Source organism: Talpa europaea (genome assembly GCF_964194135.1).
Source record: "Talpa europaea genome assembly, chromosome: 3".
NCBI classification, from domain to species: Eukaryota; Metazoa; Chordata; class Mammalia; order Eulipotyphla; family Talpidae; genus Talpa; species Talpa europaea.
Window position 1 is genome coordinate 47,884,861 of NC_140069.1, and position 24,230 is coordinate 47,909,090.

The window sequence follows — 24,230 nt, forward strand, 5'->3', positions numbered from 1 at the left end:
GCAATTTTAGTTCATTTGTATCTTGGGAGATGCACGTTGCATGTCCTTGTATAGGCAGAAAGGAATTACATCTGACCGTTGAATAGCATGAGGTTGAATTGTATGGGTGGACTTATATGGACTTATATATGGATTTTCTTGCAAACATTAATTTATGGAATCTATAAATACAGTACAGTATTGTAAATGTATTTTCTCTTCCTTAATATTTTCTTTTCTCTAGCTTACTTTATTATAAAATATAGTATATAATACAGGTAGCATATGAAACTCATATTGGCTATTAATAGTAAGGCTACCAGTCAACAGAATGTTATTAATTGTTAAGTTTTGGGGGAGTGAAGAGTTACATGTGCAGAACAATTTGTGTCTGCTCCCTTTACCCCCGATAGTCTACTAAGTCAACTTGTAGCCCCTCAGTTTCCTTAACATGGAGTATTCTCCATGGGGAAAGCCTACAAGCTTATAAAGCTTCCTTAGGCATCAGATTCCCCACATGCCAGGTCATCTCCAAAACCCATCGATACTTAGGGTTCTGAGTTCAATTCAGAGTGGCACCAGCTGGTTCTTTAGTCCTAAATTTCTTTCCAGCTACTATGCCAGAAAACTGTTATTACTAGCTATGTTTCCCCACCTATAGGATGCTGGGTCTCTGTCGCTAATGTGGTAATTCTCATTCTTTTCAACCTCAGAAAAGGAATTACTTTTTGGATATTAACAACGCAGTTGAATGGATCATCTATACAACAAGCATCATTTTTGTGGCACCCTTGTTCATTGGTTTACCAGCTTACATGCAGTGGCAGTGTGGAGCAATTTCTATATTCTTCTATTGGATGAACTTCTTATTGTATCTTCAGAGGTAAAACCAGCTTAAGTGATTTCTACATCTATTAGGCTTTTTAATATCAAATAAAATGTTATAAACACTATACACTTACAATTAGCTTTTAACTTGTCCAGTTGTTTTAGATTATGGAGCAGCATTTTGTATCCTGTAAAAGAAGAATGGAGGGAGGCTTGGAGTTCATACCTCTCAACCTTGGCAATTTTTCTTTTGAGGGACTAGCCTTTAACATTTTATTTTTTATTTTTTTAAGATTTATTTATATATGCATACAAAAACTGGAGTACAGGCCAGAGGTGGGGAGGGTGAGAGGATTCACTAGAGACAGAGTGGGGAGCAGAACAAGTGGATTGACTGAAATATACTGCTGAGGGGAGCAGCGGGCGAGACAGGAGAGGTCTGCTGTGCCATGTGGGTAGCTCCCTGGTCAGCGATCGAACTTATGATGCAGAGGCTGTGGATAGCTTCACAATGCTGAGCTTAACTCCTTGCACCACCAGGGAGGCTCCTAGCCTGTAACATTTTAGATGCATCCCTGACCTCTACCAATCAGATACTAGTAGTGTCTTCCTCATTGGCTGTAACAACAAAAAAAGTCTCCATATATTTCCAAATATCTTCTGGGTGGCAAAATCACTGCAGGTTGAAAACCACTGGTCTAGACAAATGTAGGGAGAAATAAATGGTATTAACAATGGTATTATTACTGTGCATTTACTTTAAATTAAAACAAAGAGAAGTGATAAGTATAGGAAATCATAGTAGTATAAGAGAAAAAGTAAGCCTAAAGAGTCTAATTCTAGAGGAGTTAAAAGGACAAAGCTCCCTTACCTTTTACAGTTACTATATTATTGAGATAAATATGTGATTTTGGATAATCTTTATAAAAAGAAGTAAATGTTATTAATCATGGTGTATAAAATAAGCTGAAGCATTTAGTTAACTTGCTCAAGATTTCAGAAGATAAGATGTACGCATTTTACCAAAGTCTTCTCAGCCCCAGATATTATGCTTTTTTACCATATTATCAGCATTAGTGTGTCATGAGCTCAGTGTTAGGGATTGAGCCTAGCTCCTTACAAAGAACAGGGTGTGGGAGGAGAGCAGTGGTCCGGACAACAGTAGCCTTTAAGACAGGTCCCAGCACTGCTGCTCCCTTGGCTTTGACATGATCAGTGACCCTAGCTAGTTACTAGCCAAAAATGGAAACTAGTTCTGACACCTCTGCAGTTCCTTCAAGCTTTTAAAACTTGTGACTTTCCCTTTGAACAAGTTGTCTTTGCTCAAGGAAATGTACAAGCTAACTGCCACACCCAACAGTTCCCCCCAAATATTTCACAGTATAAATTGCTAAAAGAGAAAATGGAAACCAAGGGAGGCTTTGAGGATGGCAAATGTAAATCATATGCGCGTCTCTGTAGGTGGCTTTGGTGACATGAGCTCATTGAATCAGCCCCCACTGAATGCAAAGCATAACTCCTCTCTCTAATTCCTTCATTAGACATGTGATAGCATGACCTTTGATAATGGAAAGCTATGAATTTTCTCTCACTTTGGTTGAAGTAATGTGCAGTGGTCAAGTGAGAACACAAAGATAATATTAATGAGAAAGAAAAAGAAGAAGAAAATAAAATAGAAGGTCAATGAACAGTTTCAAAATGAAACTTGGCTATTCCTGAATTCTCATGTCTCCTTTTTGAAAGTAGCTGTCATTTATGGTCTCATCTGTGAAATCAAGTGCCTAGTGTGTCACAAATACTGACATTGAATGAAATGTAATTTGATCAGAAAAATGTATAAATATTTTAATTTCTAAAATTTTCCCAGATTTGAAAATTGTGGAATTTTCATTGTTATGTTGGAGGTCATTATGAAAACTATGTTGAGGTCTACCGTAGTGTTTGTCTTCCTTTTTTTGGCATATGGACTCAGCTTCTATGTGCTCCTGAATTTACAGGTGAGTCACTTGCATGGGTAATTGATTTTGTTACTTCAAATATTGAAATTGAATATATATTTATTTTAAATCTAACTAGCCTAAAAATTAATAATAACAGAATAGTATGTGAATATTTTTATCTGATAATCATAGCATTCATATGACTTTTATTGCAGGAAAAGTATAGTCTTACTAAATGATTTTTTTCTATGGTCAGAAGGTTCATGTATAATGCATGATGATTTGTTATACATACAGAAAAATCTTAGCAATGACTTCACTAGCAATTTATTAGTAGTTCTTATGGTTGTATTTCCAGAACCTCAGTCCATGACTTAAAAAAATTTTTAAATATGATTTTTATCATTTTACTTTCTAGGAAAGAGTTCTTCATTACAACATTTCTCATTTCATTTTTACTTTACTCTCTTTTTTTAATCAGGATGCTTTCAGCTCTCCATTGCTTTCTATAATCCAGACCTTCACCATGATGCTAGGAGATACCAATTATCGTGATGCTTTCCTAGAGCCATTTTTGAGAAATGAACTGGTATATCCAGTTTTGTCCTTTGCACAACTTATTACCTTCACAATGTTTGTCCCAATTGTCCTCATGAATTTACTTGTAAGTAGTTTATTCTTATATTTTCTATTTTTTGATCACTTGGGATAATTAATAATAATGCTTAACCTCCATCCATGAGAAAAAAAAAAGGCACTACTATAAAAATTCACTCATTCCACTTTCATTATGTGCCTGGGATATATTAGGCAGAATGTAAAACGCAGGGGATGCAAAGATGCATTCACTTAGCAAACACTTATCACGAATCTACTAGGTTCCAGAAACAAAGGTTCCTGGTTTTGGTAAAGAGAGGTGAACAAAAAAGACTGACACCCAGTCTTTAGATTAAAGACTGGTCAGGAAGTTAAGCAGTAAACAAATAAATATGTAATGTAATTCCATGGGCGTGACACTTTCTATGAAGAACCACAAAGCAGAATAAGGAAGTAAAGATGAATGGTATGTGTTACATTAGGTTAGGCTAGGGATCAACTGTACCTTTCCTGCCAAACATGTGAGGTATGAATTTCTTTGTTCCTTCTGTTTAATGTTTTAACTTTTCCATATTGTCCACTTATTCTCATTTATATCATATGCTAAACATCTGTGGTTAGCAGCCATATTGCTTGGCTACACCAGCTGCATGTGATATCACATCACCCCTGTCCTCCCAAATGACATATTATTATTTTAAATTAAGGTGAATTTCAGATTAATTTGTGTGTCTTCAGTTTTCACCAATAACATTAAGACCTACCGCTGGGACTATCACAAAAGAATATACAGCTTTGCACTGTTCTGTCAGGTGTGCAAGCAGAGTGTTTTGAGGTCACTAAATAAATTATGTGCCCACTCCTCCTACTGTGGCCAGAGAGGCCTTAGTCCATTTTCAGATGAGCCATTAAACTCATTCAGTGTGTCGTTGATGTGTTGGAACTCAGATTGGTTTGGCAGTTGGTGACATTGCTGAGGTCCAGAAACATGCATCACTGAAGAGGATTGCTATGCAGGTCAGTATTATATTTATTTAAAACTTATTGAAATTGGCATGGTAATTATTCACACAGAAGAATAACTGATTTCTGAGAACATTGTACAGAGAAGAACTATACTGTGCACTGTGCGTATTCTCTGTGCTCCCTGCTGTATTTGAGAATCAAAAAAAAAAATGCCCTAGAACAATGTCAATGGAGGAATTGAGAAACCGCCTCATTTTATGTCAAATATGGTGACAAGGTAGGTAGCAGCTGGACCAAGAACATCACAGGTAAGAGGTAGTCTCTCTTGTCACAGCCCAACTGCTGGACAGAGCTCTTAACATGCTGAGCACAGAGTTACAAGGTCCCCGCAGCTTTGTTAGATTGAAGTGTTGGTTGTATCTGTGAGCTTTTATTCCTTTGTGACATCCCTTTCATTTTTGTAGATAATTTGATGTAAAATTTGTGAAACAGTTTTGGATAGGTCCTTGACTGTTGAATCTTGTGAATTTGTTTCCTGGTAAACAACACAAAACAAATTCTGTGCTCTTGTTTACATTGTCTTCAGATTTCAAATTTGAATAGGAATATTTCATGCTTCAGGATTATCTGATGACCAGTGGTATGTACTTGTTCAGAAACTTAGGTCAATTGAAGAGAAAGAAAAATTCATGCTAAGATATAACTCTCTTTATTCTTCCCTTGATTGTTCTTTGCCACACTGCTTTCTTCCATTATACATTAGCATATATTTAAAGCATATGTTTTTACTGCATGGTATATGCAAGGTATAGTACCACGTAGCATTCAAGCCCAGAGAAATTAAATGAATGTTATCTTTGAGTTCCATAAACCAACTCTCTTAGAGAGCATTATGTATCAAATATCAACTTAGAATCATTCTCAAATTCTGTACTCTGTAACCGGACTAGGTATTACACAGGCAGCTTGGAACATTAAAGAATAAAATATATGAATTAAATTGCTAAAATATCAGGCACAGAAAATAAATGAAAAAATATTTGAGGGAATGCTAAATGGAAGAGTTGGCTATGAACTGCACATTGAGAGATGGGATTTATATGGGCCATGAAGCCACTGCAGAAAGGAGAAACGCAGACTCACAGAGCAAAAAAATGAAGGCAGAACAAAGGGAAATGGCTAACAGGTGTGACAGGACTCCCCTTGCCTGGAAGGAGTCTCACTGGAGGGTATTAAGGCTGATGCAGATGCTGGGAGGCTTTGTCTCAGAACAGTGAGCCCAGAAAGACCTTAACTTTGAAAGGAATTGTGATAAATGGAAAGTGCCTCAAGTTACTTGGTTAGTGAGTGGAAAGTTATCAGTCCTTCTAAAGAATGGGAACAAAATGAATGTGGTGTTTAAGACGATCTTGGCTTGGTGGGAAACACTAGAGGAAGGAAGCTCTAATGGTTGGCTATTACCATAATCATGATGAAGTGTAAGACTCCAGGTAGGTGGATGAGGGGGAGAAGGGATGTAGCAACATCCTGGCTGGCGTGTCAGCAGTCCTGCACAATTGATAACTCTTAAAATACCAGGGAAAATAAACAAAAATATATATATAAACAGTAGACATGGCTGGGGAAGCCGGTTAAATGGCACTGTCAGCACAGTTGATTAGAAAAGCATGATCTCTACTGGATTTATTGTGTTTCCTGAAACAAAGCAGCACAAAGCCTTATGAAGGAAGTAGGCAAAGTAAATACCTGTGTTTTCCATCCTTGTTTTGTATCAAGGGTATCATGGCTAGAAAACCCAAGAGAGCATTCTCCTATTGCCCCGGAGTTGTTTTCAAGCAACTCTCTACCTCCATTATGATGCTCTAATCCATGCATGACCCTCTGCATCAGACTTCCAGCCTAAGTCTGATCCCACCACAGAAGCAGGAGCAGGTGGGGACAGGCAGCTCTGCACCCTACAGAGAACTTTGTTCTGCTGACAAAATCATCTCAAACCAAGTGAGGACAGTAAGTCCCTGGGATAGCACATTCAGGAGATGTGCTCATTAAAGTGACAATCATTGGGGTCCTGAGGACAGGCATTGTATTTTGGGGGACTTGATGCTGTTTGACGTCATTATTCCGTCTTTTCAGCATGGGCAGGCAGCTGTAAGAACTGTATGAACATTTATATATGTGCTCCAAATTATGAGAGGAAACTCATGGGGTACATTTTACTCGTCTACATGGAAATCCCCCCTGTTAGAGGAGGTGAAGAAGCTCCTTAGCCCAGAGGAACCATGACCCAGTCGGTTCCTCCAGGCCCACCCCCCAACTTTGGACTGGAGTCTTTGCTTGCCATATTTGAGAGAGGAAACCTGGCAGCTACTTTGTAGAGAATGAATCAGGTTAAGACAAACCATGTGCCTTATCTGCTGGCAAACACTGCTTGAATAAAAAATTTTCAATCAAGTAAGTATAAGTAAGAGTAACACAATCTCTGAAAAATGTATATGGCAAGGGGAAAGTAATCTTTTTTTTTTTTGATTACATTTTTAATGCTTTTGTTAGAAACCATTTCTAGACGTGAGATTAGTGGGTCAAAAGCAAATGTTTTTTTTTTTTAAATAATAAATTTTATTTTTATATTCCCCATACAATTGCAGCCCCCCCATTCTGACCCCAATCCCTCCCCTCCCACCCCCGCCCCCCTAAAAGTGTCTCTGGTTCATAGTTTTTTGTTGATTTTGATTTTCACTTTCTTATAGTTATTCATTTTCCTGGTCCCTTATTTAAGTTTTCTAGATTCCTGCTATGAGTGAGACCATCCGGTGTTTTTCTTTTTCTTTTTGGCTTATTTCGCTGAACATGATCCCTTCCAGCGCCATCCATGTTGCTGCAAATTGCATGTGTTTATCTTTTTTGAATGCTGAGTAATATTCCATGGTATATATGTACCACATCTTCTTGATCCAGTCATCTATTTTTGGGCATTTGGGCGGTTTCCAAAGCTTAGCTATTGTAAACAGTGCTGCTATAAACATAGGGGTGCAGGTGTTCTTTGGAATTGATGTTTCTGTGTCCTTTGGGTAAATACCTAGGAGTGGAATTGCTGGATCATATGGAAGCTCTATGTTTAGTAGGTCCAGAAATCTCCACACAGCTCTCCACAGTGGTTGGACCAGTTTGCACTCAAGGGGAAAGTAATCTTGACTAAAGACCTAAGGGGAAAAGGAACCCTAAACATTATTTATTATAAAAACTCACAGAAAACACCTAATTGGTGCCATTAATACAGTACAAGAAAACAAAGCTTTTCTTGAAACTGGAACTAACATACAAAGTGACAAAGTGCCATAAAAATAGCCAGCAAGCCAGAAGGTATGCTATAAAGGGAAGGGGGTTGTGGGGCTATGATTTTAGAAAGTGGCACAGGGAAGGGAAGTCTTGGCATCTCATCATTTGGAAATAGAAATATCTTCAATGCCCATGTAGTTAAGAGCATGCAGTCTTAGATTAGAAATCAAGATCTCATTTATGTAGTAATTACAATAAATGTAGATAAACACAGGTACAAAGTTTTTTAAAAAGTGTCAAAGATAAATATGGCAAGTACAAACAGAAAGTTGATACTCTGAGAATTAACCTAAATCTAAACTCAAGGTAAAAATGTTAAATGAGACAAAAGATTGCATCTCTGGAAACAGAAATTATACTTACGATAGCTTATGGGTAAACCATTTGACACCTGAGTGTCATGAACAATTGATGAAACGCCCTGAGATGTATAGTTGTGGATCTCAAGGCTTTCCCCACCTCTCCCGCAAGGGCATTCAGTCCTGCTGTCCTCAGCTTCCCAGGGGTGCCCTTTTGTAGTGTTAGCCACCCCAAGTGCCTGGACTGTCTTTTCTTCCACACAGACCACGACAGAGGCCTCATTCTGTTGTTCTGAGTCCTTCCATGCAGAGTCATCATTCCAATTGCAAACTAATGTTTCCTATCAATAAATCCAAAATACACTTTAGGTGGAACTTCATACCAGCTTAGAAAAGAAGCTGCCACTCTGGTTTCTACGCAAAGTGGATCAGAAATCCATCATTGTCTATCCCAACAGACCCAGATACAGCAGAGGATTATTTGTAAGTACATGTGGCAAATACCAGCACAAATAATTAGATAATGCTAGGCATTTACTCACTGTATTATCTGTAAGGGTGCCCTTTTATAAACGTTACGTCTGCTCTGCTCTGTAGTTATGATTTTTTTTTAAAAAGTGCATGATTAATTCTCAATGCATGCGTGATGGGCAGTGGGGAGGGACACATCTATTCTCCCTGGCCAAGTGGCATCTTTGTGGCATCTGTGTAAAACATGCATCACATCCCTGTGACACCTGCAGAGCACACATGTACATATTCACAGATACAAACGAACATACATGGAAGTGTGCATTAGAGAAAACATATAAAGTATCCAAGACTCAGCAACACCATTGCATCATAGTGTTAAAGGGATTATGCTTAGGGCCCTCCCTGGTGGCCCAGGGTTTAAGACACAGCACTATGAAGCTATCCACAGCCACTGCTGCCTGAGTTCATGAGTTGGATTCCCGGCCAGGGAGCTACCCACATGGCACAGCAGACCTCTCCTGTCTCACCCTTTGCTCCCCCCAGTAGTGTATTTCAGTCAGTCTGCCTGTTCTGTTCCCCACTCTGTCTCTGGTGAATCTTCTCACCCCCACACCTCTGGCCTGTACCCCAGTTTTTGTATGCATACATAAAAAAATCTTTTTTAAAAAAAAGGGACTATGCTAAGTGTCTGCCTGGACTCTTCACTGTTACCTCTCAAAGGTACCTCCAATTCAGCATGTTCAAAATAACTCAGGCCAGGGCCTCCCCGGTGGCGCAGCAGTTGAGCACTGGGTTGCGAAGCTGCCCGCAGCCTCTGCAGCGCCAGTTCGATCCCCGGCTGCTCCCTGGCCACCGCAGGAGGGTCCCACATGGCGCGCAGACCTCTCCTGCCGCCCGCTGCTCCCCTCAGCAGTGTACTTCGGTCCTTCTGCCTGCTCTGCTCCCCGCTCTGGCTCTGGTGAATTCTCTCATCCTCCTGCGCTTCTGACTGTACCCAGTGCTTATATAAATAAATAAATAAAAATAAATCTTAAAAAAAAATAAATAAATAACTCAGGCCAAACAAACCCATGATCTTCTCAGCTCACATGTATACTTCCTCCTGTCATTGACTACAGAAAGAAAGTGAACAAGCCCCCTTCTTCTCCAGAGAGTCTCATTTCAACACGTCATTTTTCTGGGCAGGACGTCATCCATGACAGCCCTCTTCCTTCCTCTCCCTTCACAAACGAGTCCCATGTTCAGGCATCCAGGTGACTTCCTGGGTGACCTGAGCGTGTGCTCCTCTTTTCCTGCCTGGAATTATCTTATCTGTGGTCTTTTCACATCTGCTCTGCACCCTCTCCAGCCTACCAGTTGTTTAAAAGACACCGAATTGGGGCCTTCCTGGTGGTGCAAAGGGGTTAAGAGGCAACCTATGATGCTGTCCGCAGCCACTAAAGCATGAGTTTCATCCCCAGCCAGCCAGGGAGTTACCCACATAGCACAGCAGACCTCTCCTGTCTTGCCCGCTGCTCCCCTCAGCAGTATATTTCAGTCAGTCTGCCTGTTTTGTTACCCATTCTCTCTCTAGTGAGTCCTCTCACACCCTGCACCTCTGGCCTATACCCCAGTTCTTGTGTGCATAAATAAATAAATCTTTAAAATAAATAAATAAAATACACCAAATTAAAAAAAATGAGATATCATTTCAGAAATATCATCATGTGAAATTCAGTTGTGCTGGATAACAGTAGAGAGCCATTTTGAAGAATTAAAAATTAATCCTGTGTGAAATAGTACCATTTATGATGGACATTTTTTCATGAGCATATATAAAATGATTTAGTTAAACCTTTTCTTCATCCATCCCTCACATCAGTTTACTGTATTATTAGCACATCTTATACTGTCCTCTATTACATTATATGTCTTTGTTTTGTGGTTCTTTTCATGTCTACTTTTCTCACAGACCATGAGGTCTGAGGGCCAGACTGTGTCTTAGAATATCTGTGCTTGTAGAATATCTTAGAATATCTGGCTCAATAGCTGAATTCTGGCACGTGTTCAAGAAATAGTTCCTAAATTTAGTTCTACTTAAGTAACTACTAATCTTTTATTCCATAGTGTTTATTTCGTTCTCTGTTTGGCACCTGCGAAGCAAACCAAGAAATGCCAAATGTTGATACATCTTTAGAAACAGAAATATTGAAACAGAAATACCGGTATGTATTTTTCCATTTTTTTTTTTTTGTATTTGACAAACATAAAACTCTTCAACAATGAGGCATTGTGTAAAGCTGTACTATGTATTAGTGTTTATATATTTCATATATTAAGTCATACCTTAACTGACTGATGGTGCCAATATGTTGAAAATCATGAAGCATTTTTTAGACCGAGCATTTTATTTGCTGCTATTCACCATTCACTTGGCCAGTCTGTATCTTGAACTGTCTTCATCACAAGTCATCTGAATTCATACATCAGAGCTATAAAGGTTTTTGAGGATCTTTGGAGAAACTATATTATGTGCAGTCATTAAACAGAAGGGCTTTAGTGTACATTTGCCAAAGTTCAAAGCCCCACTCAACTGTTACTAACTGTACTATACCAACTGTACTATATTGCTAACTATACCCTGGGAAGCTGCTCAGACCTTCTGTGTAGCAGTGTTTTAATCTTTAAAATAGAAACTAGGGCCTCCCCTGGTGGCACAGGGGTTGAGCACTGGGCTGTGAAGCTGCCTGCAGCCTCTGCAGCACCCTTTCGATCCCTGGCTGCCTGTGAGGGTCCCACATGGCGCGCAGACCTCTCCTGCCTCGCCCACTGCTCCCCTCAGCAGTGTACTTCGTCAATCTGCCTATTCTGTTCCCCACCCTGGCTCTGGTGAATCCTCTCACCCTCCTTTGCATCTGGCCTGTCCCCTGGTTCTTGTATAAATGAATAAATAAATCTTTAAAAAAAAAACAGAAACTGAAAAAAAAAAAAAAACTAGCCATGAACTAATAGGGTTACCTTAGGAAAATTACTTAAACTTTAAAAATTCCTTAGTAGGATTATGACTAGAATGAGGCTATGACCTGAGCACAGTTAATCTAATATGGAACACTTAGAACCAGGGGGGTGGGGGGTTTGCATGTAAATGGGTTAAAAGAATAGTTAGAAATAAATTGATGAAACGTGTATCCTTTTAGGCTGAAGGATCTCACTTCTCTGCTGGAAAAACAGCATGAGCTGATTAAACTCATCATTCAGAAGATGGAAATCATCTCAGAGACAGGGGATAATGAAGATAACCACAGTTCCTTCCAAGACAGGTTTAAAAAAGAGCAGTTGGAACAAAAGAATAGCAAATGGAATTCTGTGTTGAAAGCAGTCAAGGCAAAGACACAAGCCCCTTAGCATTAGTCACCCCAGCCTGTAGTGGGGTTCCTGTGGGCAATTGCAGGGCTTGCTGGGTCTAAGTTCCAGTTTGGAAAGAGTGGGAAAGAAAGCAGAAATTTGATTCTGACTTCATTGCACATGAAACATGGTTCCTGCATTCTATATAAAAATAAACTATCTTTCTCTCCGCATTTTCTGCGAGTCACTCCTATTGGGAAACCTTGCTGATATGTTCAAGTTAGACTTTACCTCTCATTATTTGAAACTAAATTGCTAGAGCACACATTTTTAATGATGATAAGGAGTTATAAATGTAACAGTTAAGCTAGAATATAAATGTCAATATTGAATTGCTTACAAACGATATAATATGTGATGCATTTGACAATGAATAATTGGATTAGTTTCTATCATTTGGTAGGCTTTTTGCCCTGAAAATCCTGTGGGTGGTACCCTGTGTCCTCTGTTCTGACAATAAGTAATTTCTTCAACCTCTTCTCTTGCTGCTCCAACACAACCAATGGCACTTTAGTCAAGACCCAAATTAATAGATGTCATGATGTATGTGAATTTTACTGGAGATAGCATGTTATTTCTGTTTTTTTTTTTGTTTGCCAGTAACTACAACAAATATAAAATCTGTGTTATCACCTCAGCAATTATTGTGTGAGTCTCTTTTTTTTTAATTTTTTTTAGCTCTGCAAAAATGCCTCCATCACATGTATCATTTTTTTCTTTGGTTGTTTGATATAAAGTATGACTCAATCATCTGCCTCACCACTGATCTTCTCAATGTCCTCTTGTTTCATTTCCCCTTTACCCTGATTCTCAAGTTTATTCCCCAGGAGGTAATATCTTTGATGAATGTCTTTGGCCACTTATATATCTGGATAAGTTATAAAAATTGAAGTATACATTTTACTTCTTTTATTCTAAGTTAGATGGATATGGTTTCATTTCACCAGTCAGCTATATGATTTCAAGTGGTGGTGATTTATGCGAAGATGATGTAAATAAAAAAAATCATTTGAGGACTAGATATAGAATTAATATATGTAAGAACTTCCAGTTTCTCTGCTAAATACATTGAAATCACAGATTTGTTTTATAGGCTGATATTTAAGGAGAATGAGATTTAAAAGGTAGCTGAAAATTGGTGGCATCCTTCCAAAACTATTATTTGCCATGGCACAAAAGGATTATTTTAAAACATATCAAGTCTAAGAAATACTTCACTTTAAAAATCACTTAGCCAACACATGCAGCACATGGACAAAAGGCCTGACAATAGCCAGTAGCCCCACAACCCCAGGGGCTTGGATGTCAAGCCTCCTGGGAACTCTGCTGTAGAGTGACACATTCGTGGCTACAAGATCCAGAGTGCCAGGAAGGGCAAATTGCCAGACTGTGGAACTAGAAAACCTCCTGCTGACATTATGGGAGTGGTTTTGAACCAGCAGAGTCAGAGCCCAAAGACAGAGGACTCGTGTGACTTTATGATGGGTTAAGCTTTGCTCTGCTACAACTGGACCCTCTGGTCTGAAGTCTCTGACACCGACATGTTTGATACTGACATGGGGTCAAGCAATTTCAGCAGGGATATGAATGAGAACAGGAAGCTGCAGGCCACCCTTTGTGATGTCCACCCCTTGTACTCCCAAAAGGCTATTCAAGTGTTTCCACAGGTCCTGAGGAGGAAAATAAGTAACAAGATCACTATGGGCCAACCCAACTAATGTCAGCAACTAGACCCGCACCCTTTAAATCTCAAGAAAACCTGCAGGGACAGTTAAGTAATTATGCTCAAACTTCTATTGAAATTTATTGCTCAGTTGCAAATTCAAAGAGAGGTGGTAGTACTAATTTAAATAATCTTCAATTGCAATTACACCATTACAGTATTAGGCTGCCAATGAATATACACAGAACAACCAGATGCATAAATTGGTACTTTTATGTGAATCAGAAGTATTTAGAAGCCTAAGGGAGCTATAATCCACTCTCTGAACCAAATCTGAAAAAAAAAAAAAAGTGAGTATCAAGGAAGAAAACTCTGTAAGAGAAAGTTATCATTGAGAAATTCAGTAGTTTTTAAAAAATTGATAGAGGAAGAAGAGGTGATTTTGGCTCTTGGTCAGAAATGGTATTTGCAATATATCAGTAACAACAAAACCTGGAAAGAAGACTTCACTTAATCTTTCCAAACAAGCTTGCAAGTCTCTTGGAGAAATACTGAAGAAACTATTGTGCTCAGAACTCAAATTTCTCAAGACCTATTATAGGCACAGCCAGAGGCAAAGCAGGATCTTTATGAAAGGATTCCACAAAAAGAGAAATATTGAGGGGGGGAATCAAGGGGCACTTCAGAGACTATTGTTTTCCTGTCTACAAATTGAGTCCATAAAGGTAAAAACACTGCAGCTCAGGCAAACTGCCATACAGTTATAGATCATTGATTCTGAAGATGCCAGTAGTGAAAAAAAGCAGGAGGAAAATCATAGTGAAAAAAAGCAGGAGCTGGGGTTGAAGTGCAGACATGTTTACTTTCAGGACCTTAGCTAGACACAAAATCACATATGACAGCATAAACCTCCATGTCCTGAGTTTACTGTGATGCTGGTGATATCCCCAGTCTTTGAGATACAGGCTAGGTCCTATGAAGAAATGAAACCAGTTAGCCAAACTTCAGTCTTCAAAGAGGGGCTCAGTCTCTCCCACCCCAACAAGGGCCTAAGCTCCGTGACTCAGTGAGGTTTACTCATCAAATGCTGGGTGTACTAAGGAACCAGAACAGTCCCAAAGAACTGCAAAGCTGACCTATCTTTAAAAATATGTGCGCTTCAAATACTGTACAAAAATGAACAATATAAGAAAAGAAAAATTAAAAAAAAAAGTGTGCACTTACCACTGTCTGGTGGCACCCTGAAATATTTACCAATTATAAGTTTGCAAAAAAATATTTCTCATCCAAATTTAAAAACGTTGGGAAAATTATTAAATCAGATTGTCGCTCTGCTCAGGTGAGCAGGACCGGCTCTCTGACTGTGAGAACACTGCCATCTAGTGGTCAACTCTGTCATTGCCACTCAATTTGTAAGATCAATGGCCCTTATCTCATTTAAGTCATTGTGGCCTTTAACACTCAAGGTACAAGCCCTGACTGTACACTTTAATATCCTGTAATGGCTATGCTGGCGGCATCATGCCTTGAAATGAATTTAAGCCAACCTGGTAAATAACACTGTCAGCTAATGACCTTCCAGAGATCAGGGATTTTGAAAGTTTTCATAAACTAGTGAATCCACAGAACTTATCAAGCCCTTGAAAGACAGAATATGTTTATGTTTTAATATGAAGTGTACTGCCTCTGTGACAGGTATAATTTTTCAAAATAGTAAGTCTTTTTAAGTTGCTTTAAATTCAATTATGAAGAAAAACCCAGAGATAGAAAAAGCTAAATTCTATGAAAATATTTTGACATGTTTTAATAATCTTTTTTTAAGATTAATTTATTTATGCATACAAGAACTGGGGTACAGGCCAGAGGTGTGGGGGTGAGAGGATTCACCAGAGACAGAGTGGGGAACAGAACAGGCAGACTGACCGAAGTACACTGATGAGGGGAGCAGCAGGCGAGACAGGAGAGGTCTGCTGCACCATGTGGGTTGCTCTCTGGCCAGGGGTCGAACTTGTGCGGCAGTGGCTGTGGATTGCTTCATAGGTTGCGTCTTAACCCTTGCGCCACCAGGGAGGCCCCATTTTGACATGTTTTAAGCCTTAGCATTTATAAGAAATATAAAAATCTGGGAACTTCACTGTTATTTAGATAGTACCACATTGGCTTCATTGATGTTCTTTGCATATGGAGATTCATCAAGAGTAGTCTCTGCGGGCCTCCCTGGTGGCATAGGCTGTTGAGCGCTGCATTGTGTAGCTGTCCGCAGCCTCTGCAGCGTAGGTTCAATCCTGGCCGGCCGATGAGAAGCCCACATGGCGTGGCAGACCTCTCCTGTCTTGCCCGCTGCTCCCCTCGGCAGTGTATTTCACTCAGTCTGTCTGTTCTGTTCCCTGCTATGTCTCTGGTGAATCCTCTCACCCTCCCATGCATCTGGCCTGTACCCCAGTTCTTGTATAAATAAATCTTTAAAAAAAAAGAGTAGTATCTGTGAAAACTGAGTAACTTGTTTTAGTGCACCCCAAATTGGTGCACAAATACCATAACCCATTTTGAAAACATAGTAAAATAGGGCCCTAGTAAAATAGTGCTGGGATGCATATAGTAGTTGTTCTAATTTTAGTTTTTAAAATAGTTTAATTTGAAAAGCATACCAATAGAGCAAAAATGTGGATTAGATCTTTCAGGTTGGATACTACACTGGGTAAAATGTTTTCTAAGATGCAGGTCTTTACTTGCAAAGAATGAGTGGGAAAAAGTCAAGATGGATGTTTTGCTTAAACCATTTAAAATGGCAATTGCAAAAATAAGTATAATTTTATACTTATTTTTATTGTATACTTATTTTATACTTATTTATACTTATTTTATACTTATTTATATTTTATACTTATAATTTTCATTTATTGATGATATTATTTTTAAATAAATTTTAAGAAACCATTATAGAAAATACTCATGTATGTACACACACAGTGCCAGAAAATAGTAATTTGGTGCAGAATTTTAAGTTCACAAGAACATATAGTTATATCTTCATATTTTGAAAATTATACTAAGGACTGTTTACTATGACTATACTGAGAGTTACTACTGATGATAATTTTTGAAATGTCAAATCTGATCTAAACAGTATATTTTAAATGACACAAATAGGATGAGCAAATAGCAGATTAGGATTATATGTTTAGACTGTCATATTAATATACAGAGATTTATATGTATCATTTAAATGTTTTTATTAAGATATGTAGTATCATTGGTTTTGAATTAAACAAGAAATGTATTACTGATTAAAAAACAAAACAGCTTGGTCACTAAGCAGCTATCATAACATTCAAAGAAGAAAATTTAAGTTAACACAAACAAAAATATGATTTCATTTTAACCTTCCCATGTAAATATTCCGAAGAGTCAGGTCTAGCTAGACGGGGGCTTCTATGCACTGCTAATGACACTTGTGACCCACAGAATTCCCAACTGGATTTAGCCTGTCTGCATTGCATTTTAAAACAGGTTAGAGAAAAGGCAAATTCTCAGTTCTTCCATTGCCTGTGTATATATTTTGGCCAACTCAGGATACAAGGTAATGGGGGAAAATATCACCCTTTGTTTCATTTTTCACCATAATGAGGAGTCCCAAGTGACAAGTGCTACAAATCCATGAGATAAGACAAGGGCAGTAAGGCACAGTAAGGTCTGAAACATGAGGGAAAAAAAAATAAAAAGAAAGAAAAGAAAAGAAAAAGAATGTTTCCTAAAGTCCTGTTGGTCACTGGCTGTTTTTATATTTCAAAAGTTATTTTTAACTTCCCATGCCTGAATGCCAAGTGTGAAACAACAGGCACTTATGAATTCTCACTAATCAAAGGTTCCAAGAGATCAGGAATTCCGGAATATGCATGACATAGGACATATGTTTATGAGAAAATGACTAACCCATTGCCAAATTTCCACTGTGTACAGCTCATAGAGCAAGCCAGCTCTATGTAACTAGATTATACTTTCAGTATTGACCCCGATGGCTCTGGAAACTACAACAAAGGGGAAAAAAGTGAAACTGTTTACATTTCACAATTTTGGTGGTGAATATGAATGTTAAATCATTCATTTTTTTGTAGTGAGGAGTCCATTCTACTCAAATAAAAGTTAAAAATACTGCCTCATACCCGGTACTTCTAACTAAATATAGGTTAATTTTGTTTTAAAATTAAATAACCACAAACATAATTTAAACAGAATAAATACCTACCAATAAAAAAGGAAAACAAGCAATAAAATAAAAGAGCAAACCCCACAAAAATCCAAAACATTATCACTATACAGATGAAATAGATTATATCAATTCCAATAGCAAATCTAAACATCTATAAAAGTCACATTGCCCTTCATTTGAGTTAGGAAAGTTAATTACTAAGGAATAATCTAAATTTCCATCCTGAAAGATGATAAAGATAAGTTTAAAAATGTAAACAAGAGTGACAAATGAACTTAAAGAAATCAAGGAGGAAAATATAAAATTAGGCAAAAATATTGTTTTACACTGATAAGGTTTTGATCTACTAGGAAGTCATGAGTTTTAAACTTTTTGTTTCTAGCAAGTTATCAAAATATGTCAAGCTGTAACTGGTAGAAATGAATCATCGGTAGAAACATCATGGGAGAATCTTATCACACCTCCATTAGCCTAATCCCAGCTCTACATTTATGAATTGTGTGACCCACAAAGGTTATTAAAACACAGTTGCCAGGAGAGGAGTCTCTGGACCAAGACAGCTGGCAGGGAGAGCAGCTGCTGGCAGCACTCCTGCCAAAGTTGGGTTCCCAGGCAAGAACAGGGTCTGATCAGAAAGAAGGGTCTTTGAAATAGGCAGATTTGTGAAGCTTTTAAATATCTGATTATATTTTGTATAATATATAATGCGTTCACCTGGCTCAGGTTAGCCTTCTTTTTATCCCAGCCCACTTTCCCCTTCTAATTTCTGAGGTTAATATCCCATGTTTTATTAGAGTTTTTTAAAAATTCATAACCCATGGAACTTGAGATTATGACTAGAGAGAGGAAATAATACTAAATTAGACCAATACTTCCTTCCTTTCTTCCTTCCTTATTTCCTCCTTCTTACCCTCCTTCCCTCCCATGCTCCTGCTCTGCTCTCTCCTCTACTGCTCGCTAGCTCTTTCTTGGTTCTTCCTGTTTTTTTTTTTTAATAAGATTTATTTATTTATTTATGCATAAAGAACTGGGGTACAGGCCAGAGGTTAGGGGTTAGAGGATTCACCAGAGACAGAGTGGGGAACAGAACAGGCAGACTGACTGAAATACACTGCTGAGGGGAGCAGAGGACAAGGCAGGAGAGGTCTGCTGTGCCATGTGGGTAGCTCCCTGGCTGGCCAGCTGGGGATTGAACTCATGCTGCAGAGACTGCAAGTAGCTTCACAGCGCTGTGCTTAACCCCTTGCACCACCAGGGAGGCCCTTTTCTTGGGTTTTAATGACAAAAATGAAGGCACCTAAGCCCATGAACGAATTGAGGGGCTATTTAACCATCTCTGTCCCTTTCCCAAACAATTTACCACTTACATTTTAGGTGAATGAGGCCTGACCTACTTATCTAACTTTAGTCTTGCTCTCTGCTCCTCCAAATCTTGCTCTTCGTGTGGTTTGTTCCACATTCCCTAATCCCTTCCAAACAGCATACTTGTTTAAACAGTTGGTCTAGTGGCAAGTAGGATGTGCTTCAGTAGTGTTTGCCCTTTCATAGGATGCCAAATATTTCTTCTTGATTTTGGTAGATGCTAATGTCTTGCCAGTCTACGTGTGGGAAAGTATCCCATGGATGGTTGTTAGAAATGCAGAATCTCAGACCCTGTATTAGACCCACTGAGTCAGAATTTGCATTTTAACAAGATTGCCTGATCATTGAAATGAACAGTACTGTGTGAAAAGCACTGCTTCAATGAGAGTTTCACTGGATTGCTGCTGAATACATTATTTAAAAAATCTGCAAAGATGAGAAATGCTACCTATATTACCCCAGGTTCACAAAGCACATTGGTTTAATAAAGTCTGATAAAAACCTGAAGTAATTAAGTAGATTGTCTTTATTTTTTCACTTCACTATTCTTGAAATATTTTTCCATAGATTCCTCTGTCACATAATCACTATTAACAGTTGCCAGAATTCACAATCTATGAAACACATTTTGGGAAATGCTGGACTAATGGATGTATTAATTCATTTGAAAGAAAGCAAATCATTAACTAGGGACTTCTTTGGATTTCAGTTTCCTTGCTATGCAATGGGGATAAAACTCAACCTCTCAAAGTAAAAGAATAGTTTGGGAGAAAAGATGAAATAGATGAGAAAGCCCTTTGAAAAATGCAAATGTTTGGGAAATTTTCTTCATTATTTATTCACTTAACAAATATTTAGGAACACCTACGCTCTTTGTACTCCTTACAGCAATGATGGAACCAAAGGCCAGTCCTAGTGAATTAAAGATTAAGATCTATAAACCACAAATGTATGCACTGATTCTTCTGAGGTAATCAATTGCTAGAGGAATCCCATCGATGTTATTTTAATTCAAATTATTTAATTAGCAAAATGCCTTCACAAAACCACAAGGGAGTTGCAGTGCCTACTGGGTCATGATGTTAACATTTATGTAGAGCTTCCTGTAAAAGTTCCTTATAAACAACGGCCATGCAAGAAAGTCCCTGAGGTTTACCAGTTTCCATCATGTTTATACTCTCATTAATTATTTTCAAGATATAAAATGATGCCCCGAATGTGGGATTGGGAAGATTTGCAGAACCATAAAGAATGTGAACTATCGATCTCTGAGAGTCAGTTCAAACTGGCTGCAGCACCATGGCATGAGTCATTTTAAGCAGTTCAGTACCTTGTGACAAAGTAATTATTATCTGCCCATTTTACAGATGAGGAAACTGAGATATAGAAAGATCACATAATTTCCAAGGTCATGTACATCGTAAATGGTAGAGCTGAGATTTCTATCCAGGGACATGTGACTCCAGAGGCCCTACCTGGCCCAGAATTTGTTGAAAAGGTCTGATGTAATTTCCTAGGCTAGTGTCATACAAATCCACCTCATTGTTCATTTATTCTTTCAATAACTGGCCAGTAATAGTCAAAAATGGGAAATACACTTTGGCCAAGAACCTCATAGTTGCTTCTCTTGAATGAAGATAATTTGCATAGAGACCAAAACAAACCAACATTTGGAGTGACCAGTGCACTCCTGTGTGACAGAGCTGACTTCCATGGGACAATGACAAGAGTCCCTTACTATAGTGTTTCAGATAAACTGAGATTTCTCCAGAACTGCTGATGAAGAACTTAGCTAACAGGTTCTGATAGAAGTTCAGGTGGGCACATGGATGCATATGTAATTCTTGTTATCAGAATGGTAAGAATATTAGCCTAGATTAAGCTCAGATTATTTTAATCAGTCTTTACTTAGTGAAGATAATGTGTCATCACACAATGAGTGACTTAAACAATAGACATTTAATTTCTCACAGTTTTGGAGACTAGAAATCCAAGATCAAGGTGTCAGCAGGCCCATGAGGAACAATCTATTCCATGCCTGTTATCAAGCTTCTGGTGATTTTCAGACAAACTGTGGCATTCTTTGGCTAGTAGTAGCATCTCCCTAATCTGTGCCTTCTTCTTGAGCTGGGGGTCTCCTTGTGTGTGTGTTTGTGTTTGTCCTTTTTTATAAGGACGACCATCATATTGGATAAGGGCCCCATTAATGACTCATCTTAACTAATTACATCTGCAATAATCTTATTTGGATATATTTCAACACATAACAGACAGATCTAACTATAAGAGCAAAATGCTGGCTTTTTGTCATAGCATGACTCTAAATGAAAAGTTTAAATTAAAATGAAATAAACTAAAGTATATTTCTTTGTAACATAACAAAGTCTAGAGGTGACTACACTGCGCTACATGCAACCTTGTTCCACTGAATCCTCTACTCACCATCCTACCATCCAGCCTGTGCCTTTGACTTCAAAGTCTAGAATGTTGGCACTCATGTTCCAGACTGTGCATTAAAGGAAAGGACATGGGGAAAAAAAAAAAAAACAGCACAATCATCTCTTAAAAAGGTTCCTGGAACCTGTATATTTACTTGGTTTATATGTGAATTATTGAACTGGGTAAAATGACTATGTATTGCTTTAAGAGACACTGAAAAATAAGAGTTCTTTTTTTCCAAGCAATTTCATCCTTGGTGAACCTTGCTTTTATTTGGAAGAGTCGACCAATAGGTGGCAGTCAACCAACAAGATTATAAGAAAACATTACAAAATCAAACTACCCCTTAGTGGAGACTGAACTTTGAAGGAGGCCGTCATTTCTAATGTCAGTTACTTTATCTGCTGAGGAAGCCATGGGTCTCAGAACAAAAACATTTTCTGGAAGAGTGACTCATAGCTAAATGGCAACAAGAATTTTGCTGAATCTGATCTGAGAAATGGCAGAGGTATTCAAAAGGTTTTGCAAGAGGTTAAGTGTTAAACAGAAAGCCAGTCTTAAGGAAATATAACAGAAGCGGGTTAATGGCATAGCCCAAGCAAAGCATTTACCTTCTTTTTCTTTCTGGAGGTCCAGGAAGACTGGGTAACAGTTGAAATACCCCAGAAAATCAGTTCTTTTTTTTTTTTTTTTTTGCAAGACAAATTATTTAGTTTATGACACTCTGTGTGTTTATTTCTCTCTTTTACTTAAGCATTTCTGTAGTTTATTTTTGAACATTTCATTTCTGTTTGAGCTGTGAGCCACTTGCTGAGTTGAGAGATTTTGTTCATGGTGAGGTCAGAATATTGAAATGATGAAACAGTCCACCTGAGGTAAATACTGTAGAGGAAGCAGGAATTACTCTGGCTACAGATGTTACACTGTGTGGTCCATCACACCCTCTTCTTTATAGCAGAATTTATAGACTAATAGAGCTAACTTTGGAAGTTTGGAGTGTGTGTGCTACATTATCAAAAATTTTGCAAGTATCTGTTACAGCTCCAACAGCAGAGGAGAGAAAGGTTGCTGTATGGATAACTCACAAAGTTCTTGGTATGGGAAGATCTAGCATACCACTGATTGAATAACAGATAACATTAAAAGAGGATTTACTTCATTCTAGAAGTTGTACTAAAAATCCAGCCCCAAGTGAGTAGCACCAACAGACTTACAAGTATGGAAAGTTTGGATAGAAATCTTCATCTTCAGGAAAGCAAAAAACTGCTTTATCTAGAAAATGAAATAGGGAAGAAAAGAATGGATTAAGTGAACAAATAAAGGATGTTCTTGCTTCAACACATTTTCCATTATTTATATTAAATCTCTCCCCACCAAATACTGAGTTCATTTTCTTATCCCTATATCTTAAGATTAGAGGTAATTCAATTGTCAGATAAGCTTACTTTGAAGGATCCAGGAACATAATAATAATATTGATCTGCAAAATGTGTTTTTGAAATTTTTATATTTCACTACCATTAAGGGATTATGCAAATTGCAAAGTGAAACTTGATAGAGTTATTAAGATAGTATTTATAAACAAAGAAGATTTAAATTTGAATGAATAAATTATTTTCTATTTATTCTATTTCTAAATAATTTAGTGTTTTGTTGATATTTTTATTCAGCAAGTTCACAAAACAACAAAAATTTTAGAAGAGAAACTGGAGACTTTTGAAGCAAAGACCGCTTTGTATATGTCCACAGATGTATGGATTATCTGTAGGTGAATTTATTATATAGACAGACAGGAAACAACTTGACATTTACCCAAGTAAGTTTTAGCTGGCTTTTAGAAAATATTTCAGTCTTCCAACCTTGAGTATTTAATAGAAAGAGGTATCTTTTGGAGTTCTATTAAAGTGAAAGTAAAGTTAGAAATGTTTAAACTTTTTACAAAAAAAAATGAAGGAGTGCTTTCTTAGTCATCTCCCCAATTTATTTGTGAGTTATAGACTTTCTGTTTTTTTCTGGAACACTTTGGGCCTCTTGGACAGGACATCTGCTTGGTTCATTTCCCAGACTGACCTGGTGGTTACTATTTCTTTAAATAAATTTTCTATGCCTTTTTCTTTTCCTCTGGGATCTGTATAATATGGATGTTATTTGTCTTTAGGTTATCTCAAAGAGCTCTTACACTTTTCATTTTTTATTGTTTTTTTTTCTCTTTGTTGTTCAGTTTGTGGGTTCTCTGTGACTGTGCTTTCAAGCTCCACTGTTTGTGTTTGTCTACTGCTGAGGCCCTCTATTATGTTTTTAAATTCAGTTATAATATATTTTAGATCCATTTGCTCTGGTTGTAGCAGTCTCGTGTTTTCTTGACCTTGTCTTTGTTCCTGTTTAACATCATCCATTGTTTTACTTAATTCAGCAAGCATGTTTTATAATTGTTACCTTAAACTCCTCTGCAGGCATATTCAGCAATTATGCACAATGGAAACTTCTCTTAGAAGTTTTTTTTTTTTTTGCTCTAGCATTTGTTATATGTTCTTTTGTCTCTTCATTTTAGTTTATATGGGTTGTAGTAGGGAGTTTCCTTTTCCTTATTTTAGTAAATTGGCTTTATATCCCTTCTATGAGAAGCTGAGTATAATCCTAGGTTTAATGCCCAGGATCTTAGGTATCTACTATTTTACAGACTACTGCCTTGGCACCTGGTCAGATGCCTGGGGCACTGGTGCTGACAAAGTTAACAGCAGTAAGGAGTCAAC

General features: G+C 37.9%; 1 protein-coding gene across 1 annotated transcript in view; it reads left to right on the forward strand.

Annotated features, from left to right (window-relative positions):
* Positions 1 to 11,803, forward strand: part of TRPA1 (transient receptor potential cation channel subfamily A member 1) — a gene marked incomplete at both ends in the record, with an annotated part of 52,048 nt that extends 40,245 nt beyond the window's left edge. The window contains 7 exons of the mRNA XM_084229553.1: positions 693 to 862; positions 2,675 to 2,804; positions 3,229 to 3,411; positions 4,293 to 4,361; positions 8,315 to 8,428; positions 10,526 to 10,623; positions 11,596 to 11,803. Of these exons, the coding sequence (XP_084085679.1) occupies positions 693 to 862; positions 2,675 to 2,804; positions 3,229 to 3,411; positions 4,293 to 4,361; positions 8,315 to 8,428; positions 10,526 to 10,623; positions 11,596 to 11,803 (972 nt within the window). The remainder of the gene's footprint in view (positions 1 to 692; positions 863 to 2,674; positions 2,805 to 3,228; positions 3,412 to 4,292; positions 4,362 to 8,314; positions 8,429 to 10,525; positions 10,624 to 11,595) is intronic.
* Between the last annotated feature and the right edge of the window lie 12,427 nt (positions 11,804 to 24,230).